This window comes from Rhipicephalus sanguineus, chromosome 11, assembly GCF_013339695.2.
Source record: "Rhipicephalus sanguineus isolate Rsan-2018 chromosome 11, BIME_Rsan_1.4, whole genome shotgun sequence".
Lineage (NCBI taxonomy): Eukaryota > Metazoa > Arthropoda > Arachnida > Ixodida > Ixodidae > Rhipicephalus > Rhipicephalus sanguineus.
Genome location: NC_051186.1, coordinates 76,693,314 through 76,716,296, shown reverse-complemented (window position 1 = coordinate 76,716,296; position 22,983 = coordinate 76,693,314). Strand labels below are relative to the sequence as shown.

Here is a 22,983-nt window from a genome sequence, read left to right as displayed (position 1 = left end):
ACTATATGTTGGTTTTGACCACCCAGGATGTTGCACGTGAAACTAAAATCTTAATGCATGGCTCTTTCTGCATTGCGCCCTTGTCTGAATGGGGCCACTATCGCAAGGAATCAAGATTTGCGCCCTTAGCAGCACATCTATAACACGTCGCAAGTACAACAAGGACACCAGAAGAATAAAGGCCAAACCCCTTCTGGCACCCTTACGGCACTTGCGCTGTGTTCCAAGACTTTCTAGAAACATTACCAACTACCCCAGCTACCTACTCGTCTAAAGTCCGCTGAGCCACCACGGCCGGTCACTATGCGTGTAAGGTAATTCATATCTTACCGTGTCCGGACATGTAGTGGTTGAGGAACTCGTCCCAGGAACCCTTAAAGTTGCCGAGGAACGTGCTCATCTTGTGGTGGTGATAGTAGGACACCGCGTTGTCCTTGGGATTCCGAACCACGTAGATGATCTGCGCGCAAAAGACACACACCGCTGTTGTCACACGACCAAAACGCCTCACTCACATTGGCACCAAAATACCACTACGAAAAAATGTGATCCAAGAACATGAATGAAACTCACCAACACAGCTCAGTGGATGCGGCGTTTTGTTGTTGCCGAGCGACAGATCGTAAGTTCAATGTATGCAACTTATAAGAATCAACTGTTGGACGAGTTGGTAATTCATGACAAAGGAAATGAAGTCAACGGGAAGGAACGAAAGACAACAGAGTTGTCAGGTTGTCTTGCCCGCGTTCTCTTTTGATATTTCTCGCTGATTACTTCTGTATTGTATTAAATAATTAATTAATAAACGAAAGCATGGATGAACGAATGAGTGAATGAAGGGAATTTATTAGTAAACGAACTAATGAATTAATTTCCCATTCTGTTAGACATGAGGCAGACAGGGCAATTATCATGGGGCGAAGGATCGCTGTGCTATTATGTTGAGGCACGGTCATCACCATACACATTATCTTATGGTGATGTGACTCGCCACGAACGAATACTTAGGTGACGTATAGTGGGGATTTGTGCGAGTCGCTTCGAAAACGATTCTCAATGCATGATCTAGTTTAGTAGAGCATACTTAGCTTTGCTGGATTTGTGAGGCAGAAATAGGTTTCTAGATGCGCCAAAAACCTGAGAAAAGTTGAATGACCTGGCAAAACCTGGCATAACCAGGCGCGATCTTGCACCTTCACATATGATACTCCTCAGTAATAACGCAGCGACCTCGTTCAAGAACGGTCAAAAGGGGTACGGTGTATGTTAACAAAAGCGAAACGAGCGGCTTGCCCTATATATAGGTAACCGCTAGGTCACCATACAGTGATCCCTATCGCCCCCGAAATACTGTATGGACGCAGTAACACGGATCCGCACTATAAAGCGGCCGGAACAGTTTTTTTTTTTAGGAGCGGCTCTGGCGCCAGACATCGCTCGTGTCAGTTTGACCCACCCGGTCACGTATATGCAAGGGTATAGTCGCAGCTACACTGCAAACACAATCGCGCTCACCCCAACACGACGCGTCCCGAAGCTCGTATACGAACACGGCGGGTGTTTTAGGCAATTTGCGGCGTGCATACGAAACACGCTCATACACGCGCTGTTAGGCAGCCGAGCACTCCTCATCGGCTCCCTGCGCGGTTTCGAAACTCCCCGGCGCGATACGCGGTGAAATGGGCGCATACTAAGGTGTACGGTGTCCCAACAGCGCGGTACGGGAGCGCATGCGCGCGCTTTTCCTAGAAAAACGATTCGCTCGGTGCTGAGCCGCTTCCTCATGGGGCGAAATGGAAGGAGCGAGCGTGACCAGAGGTATGTAAGCGAGCACTATCTCAGACCCGACCGTGACAGTGCGGTGGCGGGTCAACAGAACTGCGCGCTTTGGGTACGACATGGAGCGATTGTTTGCTCGATCACGTGATCTGCATTCGAGACGGCGTACAGCTCTTCATGGGTTCTTGCAAAAAAAAAAAAAAAACCATGCAGCTTTTCTGGTCACGCAAGACCAGCGCGACGAGGTTAAGTCGCTCCGTCGACCGCCGTTTCATCTCGAAATGCGGCGACATGTAAGGAGAAAAAAAGAAAAAGTAGCGGCGCTGCTGGATCGAGCGACGCAATGTACGACGCGGTGTACGGAGTCACTGCGCTCAAAACACTTGGTTATCGCCGACGACAACGCCATGGCCGGCGTCCGACACGCCTGAAAACAAAACGAACGTTTTATCTCCGTGGAACGGGCACATCACCATACCGTCTTTGTGACGACTCAAATGTTCAGCGTTTTTAACACCTCGACAAGTTCCTCCGTTTAGTTGTTGCTACCAGAAGCGCCCGAACAATGGAACGTGCTTGATAGAAGGGTCTTTTTATTGGCGTCATCCTCAGGAATTTATTTTCAGATCTTCCCAGTAACATTATCACTTTTTCTCCGCGTAAGTGGCTGGGCTGGGTGTGTTTCGCCATAGTGAAAAGCATATTCACTGCTGGTTCTGCTAATACAGTGGTGAAAAGTCCAACTCATTCCACTAGCTAGTTTTGTAACAGAAAAAAAAGTCCTTTTCTCGCCCACGTTATGGCTTTTTTTTCAGCAACCACTTTTTTATTGCGAGTGACGCAAAAAGAGTTTAACGCGCACCTCGCACTTCATCGAAACATTTTACGAAGTTGTTGAAGCGCAGAAACGGCTTAAAGTTGCATTTATACGGAGCTTTAAAACAAAAACTTTTAAATAAGAACAATATATGGAGTTACAAAGCAATGCAAGTCACAACGTGGCGAAGTTCTGCAAACACAGAGGCAACAGTAGAACGATATCTAATGCGCGGGTAGTGAAATCTCGACCTGCATGAAGTTATAGCATGTACAGTACGGTCCAATGCCAAAGGGAACACTCGAATGAGCACCTTTCATATTGCTGGCCCCCTAACAACAAGTGGATGAGGAAACTTCGTTCGCGCATGGCACTGTACTGTCAAAAGGAGTCGCAACTGTCAACCACCAGTAGTCCTATGCAATTTTAAGCCACTATGCTTTTGCAAGAGAGCGAAATCCGAACATGCCCTGCACGCAAGTGTTCCCTTTAACACTGGACGCGTCTGTACACCCGTGAGCAAAAGTATGCGAACCACGGGAATGCGCGCCCAAATTGCCGTCAGCGCCGTCTAGCGGCGAGCCGTGTGCCGTCGAGAGCTCTGCGCTGTCCGACTGTCGAATGCACAGCCAGAGCAATGCTCTCGACAGCAGACAGCTCGCTGCTAGACGGCGCAGACCGCAATTTCGGCATGCGCTCCCGTACTCCTTATATTTTTGCTCACGGGTGTACATATACGTTTACATATTTCGAGCACACTCACTGCTTGCGTGCGCTTTGGAAAGTTTTAGCACAGGCCTCCTTCAAGAATGTCACCACCCTGGGTGTCGCGGAAACGTGTTGCCTTTACCCCTAATCACAAATAAAAGCATGTTTTCGCGAACTGAATTTTACTGTCTGCGATTTTCTTCGTTTTTTTCTTCTCAGGGGCGCTGGAATGCCTTTGGTCCAGTTTGTTTTGTTCTTTGAACAGGTGCCTTTGATTCTAATAATTTCTGTGGCTGCATTCCGCAACACTTATTGCTCTCAGCTGCTGTCATTGATCCGAACCGAGCAGAATCACTGCGCTGACGCTGCTGGCAATAGCGAGTGCACCTTTGGCGCTCTCGCATTTTAACCGACAGAGACATGGAAACGAGTCATTGCCACCACCCCGTAGACGTTTACAAATGCAAATGAGAAAGAATGCAAGCTTTGGTTTTCTTTTCACTATCCTTGCCACCATGGGACTTCATAATATGCCCTTGCAGCTGCTATGAAGCATATGTTGCCGGTATGACGCGCGTGTAGCATGCAGCATGCAGCAAAATTTCGTCGATGCAGCACGTTGGAGCAGAATTAGCGGTAGCTCCACAAAGGCTGGTATTTTTTTGCCTTTAGTATACGTAAGTTACGCTAACTCCAAACACATTGTACCTGTCATTTACTAATTAAAATTAACGCCTCGATAATTCCTGCATCTTACATGAAGCTTAAAGCTGTAAAACGAGCGAGTCACTTGCGGATCACGTGTTTTTTTTTCTTTTTCTTTTTTTTTTTTTTAGGAATGACTAATATTTCGACTCGCGAATTCTCAGTGCGACTGCTGGAAACGAACAGGTTCGCTGGAAAATTGGGCTGCGATTTTGCAAGGTTCCAAAAGTCCACACCGTCTTTCTGTTTTACAAGCTGGCTAGGCAGCACTTGAATGAATATGAATGAAGGAAAGATGGCTTTTAAGGGCTCGTTTTTCGTTGTTAGACACAATATTAATGACAACTAACAGACAATAATGCCACAGAAAGCATAGAGGATGTTACTTGTAGTAATTAGGATATAAATGTGAAGAAAGTAAAGTGGAAGAAAAGATAACTTGCCGCCGGCAGGGACCGAACCTGCGACCTTCGAATAACGCGTCCGATGCTCTACCACTGAGCTACGGCGGCGGTCATCCACACGTCCACTTTATGGGGTATATATGTGCATTCAAACCCTAGGAGTGTTAGTCAGCGCCGATCGCAGCCATGGCGGCGAGTGTGGAACACTCTTTTTCTGCCTTTTTGGCGTCACGTAGCACGTGATCTTTCTACGAACTGGCAGCTGACCAATAATCCCTCGCACCCTACCTGAAGGCATCAAGGCTGCCAGAACGAGACCCTCGCTATGAATGAAGGAAAGATGAGTGGAAAGGTGCATCCGAAAATTGAGTGCTCAGTGCATGGGGCTAATCAATGGCGCATTTACTTTTTTTCATTGTTTGACGTCTATTAGTGGTCCTCCATTTGGTACCACCGCGAATGCGACAGTGGTTCGCTTTTGTTCGCAGTAACATAAAGAATTGATAAACCTATTCCGCACAAGGGACACTTAAAGACGAATATGAAAAATGGTTCTTGATCTGCTGGCTCTCAGAACAGCACACAGATACACACCGGCCACAACTTATACCGAGCTCACGACTTCGGCGTTGTCCCTTATATTGTGTGCAACGAAGGTTCGCCCGTAAAGCGAGGCTTCTACTTTCAGATGCACTCCGTCACCAGCGCTCGCCATTCGACAGCTGTATAGCCGTGACCCGTCGCAGCGGGAAACAAAAAAAGTCCGGAACAACGGAAAAAAAAAGGCCCGACTGCAGTTTCCGCCCTAGCCGCACGATCAGGGAGGCATGAACGATCACGGCTGCAACTATATAGTGGGAAGGACCCGACTATATACGCTAAAGCGGACTCTATACGGTGACAGATAATAACGGTAAAATGGGGGGTCGTACAGGAAAGAAAGGACGACTGCCCCGCCTAGCGACGCCTACAGCACCTCTCGATCACCGGGTTACGCGGAAAGCAAAAGCAAGATCAAAGATTCGCGCGCCAATGAGGGCCGCAGCACGAAAGGAGCGGCACCGCTTGGTTTTACGGCGCTGCTAAAAATGGAACCGCGATGCTGTATACACTGTCACGCGCGGCCTTCCCGATATGGAAAGGTGCAGCCGAAGATTGAGTGCCGAGTGCATGGGGCTAATCAATGATGCATTTCTTTTTTTTTTTTTCATTGTTTGACGTCTATTAGTGGCCCTGCATTTGGTACCACCGTGAATGCGACAGCGATTGTCTTTTGTTCGCACTCCGCACAAAAGCTCGCCCGATACAATCGGAGTCATAAGTTGTTGCCACGCTGCACTAACAAGACCACTCCGACGACAGAAATAGAAAAGAGAGAGAGAGGAGAGGGTAATGACGTAGTGCCCCACGTGGCGAGCCCTAAAGGACAGCAAGCGTTTTTTCTCGGCTGCCTTTTGTTTCGCTTACAGCAACACGAAATGACTAAAAGCCTGGAATCGATCAAATGTGCAACCGAGACCTAATGCAACCACTCGTCAGTTGAACAATCTCTCGAGCAGGTCACCGGAACGGCGCAGATGGCTTCCTTTGTTCGGCGTTCAGCGAGCAGAAAAACGGCTTTGTTAAGCCACAGCTAAGACCGCCACATGATAAAAAAAAGAGAAGGGCAGACTGGCAGAGGTAAGAGCGTTTTTGTAGATAAGGCAGGAAAGCATACATTGTGAAACCAGCACGAAGGTCAGTTTTAACCGTTATGAAGCGCGGTAAATCTGCGACAACTAAGGAAAAAAAATTGACTGCTGGCGTCGTTGCCTTGACGTTTCCGCGCCAACGTGCTGTAATTCCATCGATTTCGGCATACTATACATAGTTAAGTGCCAGTCGCAATTTTGTCGCTACGCATTGTCGCAATTCGGGCGAATGTCTCACTGCTGCCGCGGTATGGTTGATGTTATGCTAATGTCTGGTGGGTCATAATTTTCTGCTCGTACGTGATAGACCAGGCTTAGTAAGGCGAGTCGTCAAGACGGAGGCGATAGTTATTCCGGCATCAAAGGACGCTGGTATTATCCAACCGTTAGTGATAAGCACGCTAACAGAAGTAATAGTTAGGCCGCGTGTTACACTTTGTAGCACTTGAAGGCGACTGCCTGCTGCACACGTGGTAATGCATTAAAGGGACACTAAATAGAAACATTGAATCGGTTTAGATCGATAAATTGTGCTCTTAGAATTCTAATGTCGTTAATTTCGCCATTATAGGTTTATTAATAGAGGAGAAAATCAAGTTCCAAGTTTCGTTTTTAAATTTCGTGCCGAAATCTCCCCCCGTGACGTCACGGATTTCAAAGGGTATTTATAATATTTTGGCGCCATTTGCTCAACAAAATTACTCCAAACTTGGTATGTTATGTCTATGGCCCCTCAGAGGACAATGTACTTCATTTTTACCGATTAGGAACTACGTATAGTCCCTAGTAGGCGCCGTCAAGACATGTGACGTCACGGCGAATGGTGCGGAAACGTCAAGGTGGCGTCGCCACGCACATTTTGTTTTTGCACGTTTTCTCGCTTACTAAGCGTATTCTCGCAGCAAACGTGGTGTTCTAGGTATCGTGAAAGAGTACTTTACTAATATAAGAAAAATCGTTTGTGCTCTTTAGTGTCCCTTTAAGTTATACAGTCGGGGTATAGGCTTCTTGCAAGGAATAGCCAGCTGCAGTGCAAGAGGCACGCGTTAAATTACCTTGAGAGTATTCAGTCAATTGCATTGTTTCTCCCCGCTCGAAGGTTTCTGCACCTCACATTGATGTTGCAGTGCCTCCGAGATCGGCTCACCGTTGAAGCGAAGGCGCTATGTGATGACTTCATAACGCGACGGCATGTAATGACGTCACGATGATTAACAAATTTCTGTGACGTCAGTATGACACCACAAGGTGACGTCATTAATGACTTAGGTCACGTGGTTCTTTCTGTACCACTGCATTCGCCTGCCGTGTTTCGCTCAAAGGGCCGCGCAACTAGGCACCCTAAGGCTTTCGCATTAAAATGCGACACATCGATCCATGTGGTGCGGGTTTGTGTGGTGTGGATACGCACTCTTCATTCCGGACAGTTGCGACGCTTTTCGGCCGCGTTTTCTAAACTTGCCGCTGCGGACCGATGTAGTGAGGACAAAAATTGGATGAGAATGCTGTTCAACTAGCCTCGTTGGAGGAAAGGAAAAGCTTCCTATGCGGGTATACTGAAAAGAGATTTGTGCAAAATGGCACATGCGAAAACTGAGAGCGTTGGGCGCGAGATTTGCACAGGATGTACAAATGAGAGGACATTTTTGTCGTGACACTCAGCAGTGAGATAAACAGATAATATCAATTTACGTGTTCTTGTTTTAGATAACAAAACAACATATCGAAAGCGAACATTAGCGAGTGCCTAAAAGCCCACAAGGACTGCCAAATTTCGACTCAAGTTGTCGTCAAGCGGTGCCCTATAATAGATTTTTTTAGCTTGATAACACATAATTAGTTTCACTACAGCGTCTGGCACTGAATCTGCAAAGTTTCTCGTCATTCAAAACCACCGCTATCCTCTTCATATCAGGGCTCTAAGCAAGCAGGCTCACGAACCTACGGCGTCCACAGAGTGACGTCACCTGAACGTTTAGTTACGGAGCCACTGACCTTGCACTTGGCTTGCTGCAGCTGCTTTGGTATGAGTTTGAGTGGCAGGTGCGTGGCGAGCAGGCGTGGCGAGCGCGTCTTGCGCAGGTGCCACAGGTGTCCCACGGGGGGTCCAACCTCCAGGTGCTGCACCCGGTACACGAGCAGCTTGTTCTTCACCCGGTCAGGGTCGCCACCGTTCATGATGAGGGACACGATCTCCTCCATCCACGTCGTGCCTGCGCAGACAATGCATCGCACCATCGTCACACACATCGCCCTTTTGCAGCATACAGGAGAATCAGCATTTCCGACAAAAAAGAAAGACAGTAACGAATGCAAAAAAAAACATGATTGATCCCTCCGTCATAGGATTCGGTATAACACGAAAGTGAACCGCGTTTTCACAGCTGTATGGTTGGTTGTTTAGTTTACATTTATCTGTGTCAGCTTGCATAATGCATATTGGTGTTTGGCGACTATAGCGCCGTTGTACGCGGATGCACCCCCGTTGATGCCAAGTGGCACATCTCCGTACCGACGATGAGTGTCCATCATCTTGACTTAACCCTTGTGGTAGCTGAAGTAGTAACATACGCCCGGACACAGCATAGGGTGAATCCCGCTCAAAGATTGCATCAACGCCCACGTAATGAACACTGGTACTCGATGTGCACTGATTCAAAGCGTCGTCATCTGACGAGACAAACTTCAAGGCGTGCACTCCTCAGCAATAGGGTAACCCACGCCTGTGCTCGTATACATATACCACACATCGCTTCTGGAACGCGAGAGGCAAAGCTCGTGCCTTTAGCCGTGAACGCGATAAAGGCGTTACGCTGGCGTCTCTCTCGCTGCACCAAATCACCCACTGCGCGACATTCGCCCATCGACGTCACTGCCTCGCTGTGTCTCTATTACAGCGGTTTCATCAGCGGTGCTATCGCACTCGAAGCAGTAGGCGGCGGGGAAACGCCATTGGTGCGTATGAAAGCTGCACAAGTCTGGCACGCTAACGCGACGCGAAAGGCAAAGCACGTACTACGTCGTCACCAAACCAAATCATGGCGTACCGCGCGTTGCTACGACCGTAGAGTTTCCTACAATAATGCATTGAAAGCCTCCGTTGCGCTGAGTAGCACTCCATGTCGGCACTCGTTAGTGTCATGATGCAGTATTTCACTTCACCGCTTCTAGACGGCGACACCGCGCCGCCAACGAAGATCACCCTCAGAGGGAGGCGGGCGAGACACAAGGGGCGCTTGTGGAGACTCGCGCATGTGCGTCGGTGGCGCAGTGGGTACAGCGCCGGGCACCTTTCGTCGCGGACCGAAGGTAGAACTTTGTTCGTGTGCTTATTTTGTCATCTGTTCGTGCACATGTTACCGACATCACTTCCGTGAAGGAAATGATGTCAGTGAAGTGTTGGTGGACCCCAGCAGAAAACACTTTCGTGTTAAAATACTCCCAGATCATACAAAGGCAGCGCAAGATAGGGTAGCAGTAAACTGCAGCGAGTCATGGAGAGGAAAATGATTGGTGTACCCTTAAGGGACAAGGACAGAGTAGAGTGCGTCAGGGAAGAAATGAATGTTGAGGAAGAAGATTGGCGCTAACGGGCAAGGGATGTGTGGGAGGGGCGGAAAGTATAAGTGAGACGTTTGTCTCCTGCTATGCACCTTTTAATTGGGATTTCTCGGGGCCGCCATAATTCCCTCTGGGCTGTCGCTAATAGGCGTGGCCACCCAGAAATGCACTGCCGTGGCTGCGACGTCAGCCTTTTACTTCCATGAAAGTATCTTGAAAACGAAACCGAAACTGGCACTACAAAGCCTAATATAACGAAATATCGAGGCTGCGCTGGTCCTTCATATAGTGCATCTTCCATGGTTTTTGAAGTCGCCCACTTCAATTAGCCATGTACATGATGTCCATGTGTATCGTGTCAGTTCGTCGAAAACACAAAGGCAGAACTGAAACGAGGTCGCGTCGCCATAACGTTGCGATGCCGGCTCCCCAATCACGTCGACAATGTTGTCATTTGCTTGTACTTTGCCCGCTGCATTCAGGAAATAAAAGTAAAATCATCACTCGGGTATAGCTAAAGAGCTGGGGTGCGGTATGGGGGATGGGGGTGCGATGCCTTGCTTCGACGCAACGTGACTAGATGGTTCAGATCATCCGTAGCCAGCTACTACATAAGCGTTCAGTACAAGCATCGGCGAAAAAGGAGCTGACAAAATGAGCACGAAACGAGGCCACCAACCGCGGAACGAACGGCTGGAGGGAATGCGGTAATAGGTATAATATCGAGAAAAATGAGGACAGAAAGTATCGGGAACAGAAGACGGGTGGGAATAATGGCCTGCAGCTACAGAAAGGAGTGCAGTCGGGCTGGGCAGCGTATAATGCGTACCAAGCATAAAAACTTGTGAACTGCAGTGTAGAACGGCACCGAAGCCCGTATAAGTTCCATTTGGAGGTAACCCACGTTCGACGCGCGTTCGGGGACGGCGATCCAATTAAATGTGCCGATAGCGCCCTGAAATTAAAGGGCAATTAAGGCGGCGCGCACAGTTACAGGCCATGTAGTCATTCCGTCACGCACTTTAATTATGGCGACCATCAGCATAGAGGAGGTGCAGTGCAGGGCGAAGGTTCCTTTCCAAATAATCTCCAATTACATTTGTCACACGCAAACTAATTCCTTCCACGATACCCTCAAACCTTAAGATTTTATGATTTCAGTGCGCGCACTCTTCCGGAATGTGGGTAGAAGGCCCATCTTTCGATGCGTCGCATACAGGTCGTAACAATAGAAATTATAAAACGAATTGCTAGCTTTTTTTTGCCTCTTTCAATCTGCCGTGGCAACTCCGCAGCTGCAGTGTAGCGCTGCTGCTGAGCTACCACGCGATATAAAATGTGTAAGTAAATCCTCTAGTTTGCTAAGGACTCAAAACAACGTTTTTGTAACCCCGAGCTTAAAAATTACCGACCTCATATTTCGTTCGATATTCGGAGGTTCTGGTTCTCGATTATTCTCACCACATTCGATTCACAAATTGCATTCTTCATGCGTAGGGCCTAAAGCTGCCCTTCATGTCAGTTTTAACATTATCGACCAGCCAGGCATACGCTGCCACTACAATGTCCTGGGTTAAACAATCAAACAACCGACTGCTACCACTGTTTATAGACCGGCCGAATTCGTCAATATTTCCACGCAAGTTCTTCTTTCAGCGGGCCAGTTCTAGCGATTCCACCAATTCCAGCTCGCCAAGTTTATTTTACGAGTCCTAACCTATCTCGATGAAAACGCACTTTTGCGGGCTATGATGGGAAAGAAAGAGTAGAGAAAGTTTGGCTACAAGTTAGTCGTTAGGACTGAGACTGACAGAGGGCAACGTTGGTGTTCTCACAGTGATAACTGAACACGAGTGGACACTCGTAAACAGATATCTTACTATTTCAACACGAAAAGGGCAGGAAGGGGTGGATGGAAGCTTGTAATGAAAAAATCCGTAAACATGGGGCGTGTGCTCGAGCCGACGTTTCGACCAAGTGGACTTGTTTTCTTCAAAGCTGAAGAGAGGAGACTTCAGGAGATTTAAGGAAATCAGTTCCAGCCTTGAAGAAGACAAGCCCACACGTCGAAACGTCGGCTCGAGCACCCATCCCCCGTTTCCGGATTCTTTATACTTAAACGCGAGTCACAAGAGCCAATCATTTAGCCATGTTTCGTCAACAGAAGCCATAGTCAGTAGGTGCTTACGAGTGCTCATATAGTATGTGAGGAAACGAGCTCTTTGGCACTACCGCGTTGAAACCTGGTAATTAGAGGGATTAGTCGTGGGTTCGATACCGGCCGCGGCTGTCGCATTTTGATGGAAGAGAAACGATAGATGCCCGTGCACTGCGCGATGTCTGCAGTGGACGTTAAAGAACATGGTCAAAATTTCCAGAGCCTTCCACTACGGCGCGCCTCATAACCATGTCGTGGTTTTGGCGCATGAAGCTCCAGAAATTATTATGTAGTTATAAAGCCCCACAAATTTTAAATGCGGAGCATTTCTTAGTCGCACCTGCGGCGTCGGCCGCCATCCACACCCCCACTGCGCATGCTCGGCTCGTCTCGTGCCGGCAGCAAGCCTCTCCTCTCCCTCCCTCCTCTCCATCCCTTCCTCCTCTCGATCGAACGCGGGCGGTGTGTATATAAGCGGCGGAGCGCGCGTTCGGAATTCAGTCAAAGGCGTCTTTACTTGGCGTTCGCTTGACTTGACGCTTTGCTTGACTCGAGTAGATGCGATGGAAGCAACAGTACCTTCAATCAGCGTCCCACCACTCGTTGAAGGCAACGTTACCCCACCCTCACCGTCGTCGGCGTCAACAACAGCAAGCAACGCAGAAGACAAGGCTGCGAAGAGACGAGCATACGACGCTGAACGCAAGCGTTGAAGCGAGCTGCGGACCCGGAACTTCGTGCACGAGAAGCTGCTGCGAGACGGCAACGACGGGCTGCGGATCCTGAACGTTCGTGCTCGAGAAGCAGCAACCGTTCGTAAACGTCGAGCAGCGGATCCATCACTCGGGCAGCGCGACGCTTCTGCGAAACCCAATTACGCAACATTCACGCGATCCCCCCACCACTCTGCGACGCATTTACTCGAGTTCCCCCCGTGGGAAGATGCGGGCGACATTTTTTTATTATTATTATTAGTTAAGAAGAGTGAATAGAGTGTAGGATTGGGCGTGTTGGTATACCACGATTATAATAAATCTTAGCCGCGAAACAACCAAGAGAGGACAGAAGAGAGGAGACAGAGCCCTAACTTTTGGGAAGTTAGCGTTGGTTGTTGTGTTCGTTGATGGTAGTGTTCGTTGAGTGTCGCGCACGGAAGTTGCGCGAGTGCACAACTGCATATAAGGTGAAGCGTTTTAGAAGAAATAAACAGTTGGAAGTTAGCGCTATGTCTCCTCCCTTCTGTCGTATCTTGGTTGTTGCGTTGCCAAGAATTGTAATACTTATACAGTTAAGATGGAATTGGGTAAGCTGCCTTCGGGATGGGCCCATATTTACTCGTCATCAATCGATCGCCGCCGTACCTAGTAACAGAAATGCGGGGGAAAAAATGCCAGCAACACACTGGGCCTTCAAAAACGCGTTAAGTCTCTTTGTTACCATTGTCTCGTCAGACGACGGTGGAGAAACGCGCGTGGCGCCAGAAAATTTAACCCTAACCTGCCCGCTATTAACTTAACCCCGTGGACAGGCACGCTTCTCTCTACTTGACTGGTCAGTATATGTAATAACGACGCACGCCATTCGAGCGAGCGTTCGATATTCGTGGCGTGCGCGTGCGCAGTCTATCCAGAGACACGGCACGAGGGAAAGCCAAGCACGTAACTTCCAATCGGGCTGTTCTAAAGAATAAGGGCTGCGACAGCGTGAACGAAAGTCATACCAGGCGACGTCGTCCACACTTCTTCGCAATGGTAGACGCCATTTTTTTTTTTTTGTTCGTCAACCTAAGTGAAAGTGGGGTTGGCCTATTTCAGCCTACACACCCAGCGCGCGTGTTTAGATTCATTTTAAAACATTTTACACTTCTTTCTGGTTATTTCTTTTTTGGTACGCGCGCCGTTGGAGGGAACGAGTAGACAAGGTGAGGTCACGACACGGCCAGGCACAAGACAGGCCTGAAGGCTCTTTAAAGATCCGTGTCCCACTATAGGTGATAAAATAGACACTTTCGATATACGGGGCAGGTTCCCCGGGGAAATATTTGAGAGCGTGCGGCGCAGAAACAAAGTAATAAAGAATAAGAAAAAGGTGTGTTAATGTTGAAAAGTGTACAAATGGTCTGAAGGTGTGGAGAGGGCGAAATTGACGCGGCCTCGTATCCTACAGACGATAAGCGACGGCCGTGGACAAAATAAAACCGCTCGAAGCGAGTCTATACGACGCGACGTTAGACATGATTCGTACGTGTACAGGCAAGAGCGATGAAACGAAGTAAATTCCAAACAAAAAGCGATTTCTTGACACGATCGACCACATTAAACATCGCGACCGACGCTTCGCCAAGGAGGTTTTCGGGGAAAAAAATTATAAATGAATAAATAAACGAAATGACAGACTCCGAGACAACCGGCAGGGGAGAAGTTGGACCAAACCAGGGTGGCCACACCCAAATCGCTGAGCAGTCAGTGTTCTTCGAGATTGGCACTTTTCGCGTTCTTTTTTTTTTTCTCGTTTTGAAGCAAACCGCCCTCAAAACAGCTCGGAGCGGTTGACATTTGTTTAACACGTTTTGGTTTTGTTTTTGTTTTTCAAGCGGCTAGCCCTCGTTCAATACCTCGTTTCGTTTGCAGTTAGAGACAATTTGTCTCGCAGGGTGCCGTTGTTCTTGTATCCGTACACACGGTTATCGATGTCTTTTTATTTTATTTTTTTACTCGTAGGTCTATCAGCGTCCGCGTGTCGGTCCGAATTTATTTTCGCTGCGCCATCTACAATGACGAAGAGTCAGAACGTAACCACCCAGATAACCAGAAAAAAAGAAAGTAGTTGCAGGAAAGAATTTCATTTCGATTAGACGTTTCCGTCTACCGAATACAACAGATAACGGAAGATAGAAAAAGAACAGGCCCATTCGATAAAACGTTTTCGTTGTAGTTCCGTCGTATTATAAACGTACATCGTCTTCTTCTTCCGTCTTTTTTGGCACGGGTCGATTCCAATCTGAAAAAAAGTTCTCGTCGGCTTGATCGCTCGCCGACACGCAACTCGAGAAGCGATTGAACAGTGACGTAATAAAAGAAAAAAATTCGTGAAGGCAATCTAAGAGAAAAAAAAAAGAAAACAAATCGGCGTGATGAAAAAGTTGTGCGACCGTCAAAAAGAGAGACAGGGTCTTCGCGACTGAACGTTATCGCCGCGTAAGCTTCGAAGGACACGGCGAGTCGGATCGAACGTCGCATTGACCGGACGAATTCAAATCAAGCCTGCAAGATCGCACCATCGACGCGTCTTCAGAAACAAAGAGTAATCTATTGTAATCCACATGCAAGTACTCTGTTTACGTTAGCGTAGATTAGGTTGGATCCAGATCGCACGAATAAAATAGATGAATACGTATAGCGCACGCGAACTACAAATAAAAATGTATGGTCGTCATAGCGAAGCTGTATTTATACACTGAAGTTTGATGATGGCCTCCTTGATTAGAGCCACGGGTTCCAAATGTCGAGGTAGTACAGGGCGACAAGGAGAGTTACAGACGGCTTAGCTGGCCAGGAGAAGGAATAGGGCGATCTTGGCCTGCTCGGCCGTTTTAAGCCGAAAGCCTTCATATGATGACGTGACGCTATGGCGTCATCATGACGTCGCCGGTCGCCGAAATTTCAGACGTCATCATGACGTCACTAATCGTACCGTCACATGATGACGTCAACACATGACATCGCCGCTCGGTCAAAGGTGGACCGTTTTCCGGGGGCACTGTGAAACCACGTGATGTGCAGAAAGCTTCCAATGCCTCCTATCCCGGAGGCTGTGCAAAACCACGTTGGGTGCAGAGAGATCTTTTTTTTTTTTTTCATTTGGGGGGTATTAATACAAGCGACTGAGAACAAAAAGAAGATTGCTTTCGCCGTCGAATAATCCTAAGCATGGGCGTCGGCAGGGGGGGTGCACAAAGCACTTACCTCCATATATATGACGTCACCGTATGATGACGTCATATGGTGACGTCATCTCGTGATGATAATTTTTTGCATCACTCGCGTTCACGCCGCCGACGTGGGATACCGGTCAATGGAACGCCAAATGCAGACTTCAGACTTCAGCCTGTAGTAGTATTGGCGATCTACAGAAGCATCGACTGAAAATTAGAATAGTGTGTTATTAAGAGACTGAAAATTCACATCTGCCATGGAGCCCACGTTCCGTAAACTTTCGTTAGCCGAGCGTACATTAAACTCGGTAGACAAGAACGTTCCTTCAATTTTTAGATAACCTTGCATCGCGGTAGCCGTAATGAGGATTGACTGGTTTGTCCGGCGTGACCAACCAGCACGTATAAAATCATTACTTACAGAAGTCGAAACAGAAATGCGGCGGCTCTCTACTCGTCCTATCGTCCCGTTAGGCGTTTACAGTTTGTACCAGCACCATCTAGCTACATAAGAGAGGCCAATAACAAGTGAAACGTGAATGCACGGCATACAGCGTGAAATTGATGTCAGCCACACTGCGGTCGCACGCTGCATGCAGCAACAACCCGTTGCCAACGTCACGAACACGCGCGAAACGACACCCGAAACAACATCGCTGACGATGTGGGACAAGCGTTTAATGGGCTTGTATATCGACGGCAGGTTACGCTTAATGGACGTGCGCTATGCCCTGGACAGTACAAATCAGGGCCCCAAATGTGTTTTCACGAACACGCGCCTCCCCCTTCGTGAAACCGAAACCAAATCAATGCTGAGAACACGCACCTGGTCTGCACAGCAGATGATTGAAAGGGGGAAAGGGGAAGCAGGAAAGGGAGAGAGAAGAAGCGGCTCGTTCTGAGGCTAACGATTTTTCGACGCAGGCGACTTGGGTTGAGGACACCTGTCCCGCGCTATCTCACGTTCACGGACTCAGATGGCGACTCGACAGAGAGGGAGCTGAATTCGAGTCGGGTCAATTTCAACATCCGAGACGTAAATAATGAATAAATAAATGAAATTGTTGAGCAGGTATCGAAACCGAAAAGAAGGAGAAGTGAGAAGCTCTTAAGAAAAATAGAAAATTGCGTGAGTTGGTATAAGTTCACCGCATTAAAAGTCTCCTAAGAACCTTCTCGCCTCCATATAAAGTGCGGCCGCCGCATTTTGGTTATGACACTCGACTGCTGACCCGAAGGTCGATCTCGCGACCTTCGGGTCAGCAGTCGAGTGCCATAAAGGTCGATCCCGCGACCTTCGGGTCAGCAGTCGAGTGCCATAACCACTAGGCCACAGCGGCGGGTCGCTCGAGTGGTTTTGGGGCCCCTTTAAGCGGCATACAATTTAAGCACGATGTTGGTAATTAATTGACGCGACTACAGGTAACTATTAGAGGCCACGAAGCGAGAGACCGTACAGCCCGTTTACAGGAATCTTGTGGTGGATAACGCGCAACCACTTTTTAGATGCGCTACGAAAACTCGCGCTACATTACGGCTAACGTCGCAGTGACGCTGAGTTTTGATAAACGACAATCCCTGCCGTGACGCCATTTTCTGAACTCTTCGCGATCACTGCTTCAGTGGAGAACTCGGACACTGGGCGTTGTGTGCTTGCCGATAAATTTGAAAAGCGAGGACGGGTCTACAAAGCAAGACAAGAATCAGTGACCACGGCAGCCCAGTGATAGCAAGTGCCCGTACTAGTAGGTCTCTAAAGTACGTGACGAATGAAAACTTAGAGCTAAATGCAACGAAAACAGTATGAAAAAAGGCAAATTATATCAGTCGTGCTCGCCGGACACATGAGCCTCTGGGTCTTCCGGTATTTTAATATGTTGTCTACGATTTTTCTAAAAGTTTAAAACAGAAAGAAATCTGCTTCGTCTTTAGTGGAACCGAATTTTCTCGTAACACTTAGGCGGCACACCAGCTCAGAGCGTGAGAATTGAACAAAAACGTGTTTCTCAGAACGTATGCTGAGCCGTCAAACCGTCTATTGCATGTTTGAATTTGGGTGGTGCTAGGATCCCCCACTACTAGTCTCGCTGTTGTGTCTTTCTTTTCCGTCCCCGTGCCTTCACGCCTTTTTAAAGGCGAAAGCCTTAGATGGTTCATCGAACGCGAAAAGTGACCATCGGTCTCAACTCGAGTGTTGCTAAAGCTGTGTCACGTGATGACGTCAACCCGTGACGTAACCTGATGACGTCATCATATGGCATCGTCGTTTGGTCAAAGGTGGGCCGATCCCAGAGGCACTGCAAGACCGCGTGAGATGCGGAAAGCTTCCAGTGCCTGCGATCCCGGAGGCAGCGCAAAACCTCTGTGGGCGCACAAGGCTTTCGAGGGGAGGGGGGGGTATCAATACAATACACACTTTTGGCTGAGAATTTACGATCCGCTCCGGTCGGACCTGCGCATGCTAGCGATTTACACAAAAACGCGTCGAAGGAACTGCAGCGCGCGAGCGCAGAACGGTCGTTCGAGCAGCGAAACGTAAAACGCATCTCTCGCTCCACTGGCGAAGTCGACTTGCCGAGTGTGAAGGTGCGTCCACTTGGTTTCACCGTCGTTTTGCGGCCAAGCTGACCGCTTCTAGGCAAGACGCGCTCGCTAAACCGCGAAATCTATGCAGTTCCCTACACTGTCTCGGGACGCTACATCTGCGTGGGGCTGAGAGTAAGAGACGCTCCGGACTGAGAAGAAAAAGCAGGTGGCTTTCGCCTTCGAGCCGCCTTAGGCGAACGCATAAAAGGCTGCGTGGTTACGTTTTCTATGCTGATCCACGACCTCATCTTCTTGCGATTCTTCTTGCTCTTCTAGATACCGCATCTGTACTGACACGTGCATCGCCCACCAACGAAAAAAAAATATAAGAAGAGAGAAAAAAACAACTTATTTCCAGCCGCGGCACACGGAAGAGAAAATCTCCATAGCTTTCGATCGGGTACCACAAAAGGAAAGCGCTGATAAATCGAACAACTTACGAAAACGTCCAAGCGGGCTCAGAGAGACAGCACACAGTTGAATTATGTCGAGACGAGGACAAGAAGCGAGTGGTCAGCGTGTAACTTGTTTAGCTTCAGCGATCAAAAGAGACCGGACGCAGGCAACGCGTGATCAATGTCCTCGCTTTGCTTGCTCGCCTGAGCGACGGCATCGAACGATTTCTACATCCGTGCAATTACTCATGCATGAAGCCCACACAACCCGCAAGCGAGCTTTCCGGCACGCAGACTAAACCCGCGGGAAAGAGTTGCAGCTTCAGAGATCGGTTCGCTATTGAGCGTGACATTCGTGCAAGCGTCGATGCGGATAAGCGCGCAGGCGTTCCAAACCACGCTCGCTTCACGTGCAAACCGACACATTCACGTGTTCAGCAATTGAATGTTGCAGATGCTAGCGCACCAATCGGGGTTACACGCGCATAGTGTTCTACAGCTTCAAGAATCAATATCCCCAATATCAGTCGTTGTGAAAGAGAAAGAAGAAAGAAAGAAAAGGAAAGAAAAGAAAGAAGAAAAGAAAAGAAAAGAAAAGAAAAGAAAGAAAGAAGAAGAAAAGAAAGAAAGAAAAAGAAAAGAAAGGAAAGAAGAAGAAAGAAAGAAGAAAGAAAGAAAGAAAGAAAGAAAGAAAGTGAAGCAGAAGATGCCACATGCACTGGGATTTTAATGCAAGTTAAAAAAAAAATAGCAGTGTGACTTCGTTCGCCTATGCCAAGATACACGTATCTTTAGCTAAGGTTCAGCTGATTACTCAGCATTCCTGGTTGTCAAGCTTCTCCGCTTTCCTCTGCGCATTCCAGAAGAATGCGTAGACCGGCGAGGCTCACGCGGCGGCGACGGAGCGCCAGCTGTGCGCTGTGTGACGTCACTGCTCCTCGCGCATGCGCAGCACGACTCTCGAACTGCCACGCGAAACTGCTCCGCCTCACTAGCCTCACCCTGGATGAGCCTGTACGTGAGAAGGCTCCATGATAATAGAACAGTGGGAGGGACTTCGCATCAAGGCTATTTGACAAGCTTTCTGTCTCAGCTTCAGAAAATACGACGCGAGAGGCGAAAATATATGTTGAATTAGCTTATGTAAACGACAACAAGAAACACGTACGTTAGTCTTTTTGACGACGTATATTCTGGGCATTTCTTTCATTCGTTTCCGCGACCAGCGTCCATCGGTCAAACAGGTCAAGCAGCCGAGACGCTGGTCGTTCGCGAGAGGAAGCCCTCGGAGCTCGTAGGTGCCGCGCGTGGTCTCTAATTAAACCTCCCGTGTTTGCTCATTAGCGGAGCAAGGCGAAGCCTCCTCGCGTGATAACGAACTGGCCGCCGCTGGACGGTCCAAAATATATAGCGGGGCCGCCTCTCGATCAATCCGTCCACGCGGCGGTCGCCACTACGGCTCCCTGCCCTCTTTACTGGAGAAGCCAATTACTCCGTGTACGCTGTATAGTGTCGTGACCCCGACTTTCTACATGGACCTGCCGACCGTTCGTGCCAAGGTCGAAGGATACTTCTGTGACGAGTTTATTGACAACCTTGCTTCTAGCACACGCCATACATGAGCTTTTGTTTCGCACTCCTTTTCTGTTTACGTATTGTCACTATGATTGTCTGAAGTCGCAGGTTAACTGGTAGTAAGTGTAACGTAGTGCCAGTGGCTTCATTAGTTGCAATAATAATAATAATAATAATAATAATTAATAATAATAATAATAATATAAAATAATAATAATAATAATAATAATAATAATAATAATAATAAACTACTGTTCCTACTATTTCACTATTACTACTATAACTATTACTATTACTACGGTTAGAGTACAACCACTGTTTCTCCTCGGTGGTACAGTGGCTACGGTGCTCGGCTGCTGAGCCGAAAGTCGCGGTTTTCGATCCATACAACGGCGGTCGCATTTCGACGGAGGCGAAATTCTAGAGGCCGGTGTAGTGTGTGATGTCTAGAGCCCTCGACTACGGCGTGCCTCATAATGATATCATGGTTTTGGCACGTAAAACCTCAGATAATATTTGCGTATTACGAAACGGTCTACATCTATAATCGGTACAACTACAGGTGCACCGGCGTGTCCATCTAAGTGTTTCGTGATTGCGTCATCACTTGTAAAGCATGTTGCAGCTATCTTATCCACCCGTGCATTCCATAAATGCTTACGCAACGGTCACAATAGTCGCTGCGCACGTCTGCACGAGCGCGTGTGTTCGTACGAAGGAACAAAAGTTGTCCCGTTATCTGCTGGGAACGAGAATGCAAATTGTTCCGTGTATAACGCAACCGGCATAATGGAAGGATGACTCACGTCAGATCGCGCTTCATTCTTATCGGGAACGGCTCACGAATAGATAACGCTGTTGATAACACAAGTGGGGTCACACTGTCAACCCCTGCCGTATCGCGAAAAAGCAAAACATGCCTGAATAAAATTTCGAAACCGTACTGTGGCGCCATTCTCGATGTATCCACCTTGCGGATCATCCACTTCGGCGAAGCACGTTCAGTTACTCGTAAAAAAGACGGCGAGTTGTGAAGTCATGGCGCTTTTGACCGCGTTTACGCACCGACACACCCGCCAGCAAAGTCCAAGCGCAAAGAGAAAGTGGACGAAATGTACAGTAGCAGCATAGGCGTGCGCATAGGGGGGGGGGAGGGGGCCAGCCCCCCCTTAATCACTAAGAGGGGGGGCGCAAAATCTGCCCCGTACATTGACCGCTCTAGTCACCTAAGTGGGGGGGGGGCGCGAAATCTGCCCCCCACATTGACTTAGTAGGGTGGGGGGGCCGCTGCGATGAACCTTTGCCCCCCCCCCCCCCTGATGGGGAACCCTGCGCACGCGTATGAATAGCAGGACAAAACAGACTTGACAAACCTGAACCTGCGTATGAACGTGTTCAGATGTTTCAGAACGAAGCAGGGAATGCGTACCGACCTTCCAGGTGCGTCAGGCGGGCGGACGCATTAAACCTAATTCAAGAGCTAACGTGATTACAGTTCATGCACGGCCTCCGAGATGTGCGTTCAAGAGCGGATCTCTGGGCTCAGCATTCGTTGCGGTCAAACGCATTCCGTATTGCTCATTCGTGTCGAGAGTTCTGAAAGCTGCGTGACGTTAAAATGACGTTGCGGAAGAAGGACCGGAAACAGGGGGCGCGCTGCTCACCGAGCTCCAGCCAATCAGTGGAGGCCGAAGTGTACGATCCACAAGGTGGACACATCGAGGACCGCGCCCCTGCTCCTTTTATCCTGTCAAGTTAGTCTCGCAACCCTTCCTTTACGTCAATGAAAAAGAAGTCCTTAAGTGTACCCGAACTCTCCTTCCGTAAAAAAACCTTGAGGCCTTAGTTTTTTAAAGAAAATTGATCTCTATAACTTGACATTAAAAGATGGCCTATTTTCGCTCACTAACTTTGTATCTTCGCAATGTAATCACAGTTTTGAAGTGTTATTATTATTATTATTATTATTATTATTATTATTATTATTATTATTATTATTATTATTATATTATTATTATTATTATTATTATTATTTGCCAAGAAGGAGCACTGAATCAAAGAACGCTCCCATCTGCGAAGTGACCACCATCGACAGGGAATCTGACGACCACCTTGCAAAATATTTTGTAATAATTCACTACTACATACTAAAAAGACGGGCGTGCAAACAAGGACACAAGAAAGAAGGTCAGTACACACAACGGCGTTTGTGGTGTCCTGACTTCTTTCTTGTGTCCTTGTTTGCACGCCCTGTCTTTTTAGAATGAATACTTACCAACTAGCTCAGCTCTCTGTTATTCTAAACTACTACATTACTTCTGCTCAACGAAGTACTGCTTTGTTGTATACTGCGTTCAGGTCTTAAATGTGCAACTTATTTATTTATTATTATTTATTTATTATTTATTTATTTATTATTTATTTATTTATTTATTTATTTATTTATTATTATATTCAACATGCCTTAAAGGTACATTGAAGGGTATTGAGTAAGGGGGGTATCAGTGCTTACAAAAAAACAACAACAAAGAGAAATGCAGACGAAAAGCAAAACACGAGAAAAAAAAAGGAAAAAAAAAAAAATGGAACTAACAAAGATTACAAGCAGCAGGATGCACAACGATATACCATACCAGAATGCAACCAAATCGGTTATCACAGAAAGTTTCA

The 22,983-nt window shown here is 47.8% G+C and overlaps 1 protein-coding gene across 1 annotated transcript in view; it reads right to left on the bottom strand.

Annotated features, from left to right (window-relative positions):
* Positions 1–22,983, bottom strand: part of LOC119374491 (sulfotransferase 1B1) — a 70,298-nt gene that overhangs the window by 7,928 nt on the left and 39,387 nt on the right. Inside the window, exons 3-4 of the mRNA XM_037644602.2 lie at positions 8,100–8,317; positions 331–460 (exon numbers count right to left, since the gene is read on the bottom strand). Of these exons, the coding sequence (XP_037500530.1) occupies positions 331–460; positions 8,100–8,317 (348 nt within the window). The remainder of the gene's footprint in view (positions 1–330; positions 461–8,099; positions 8,318–22,983) is intronic.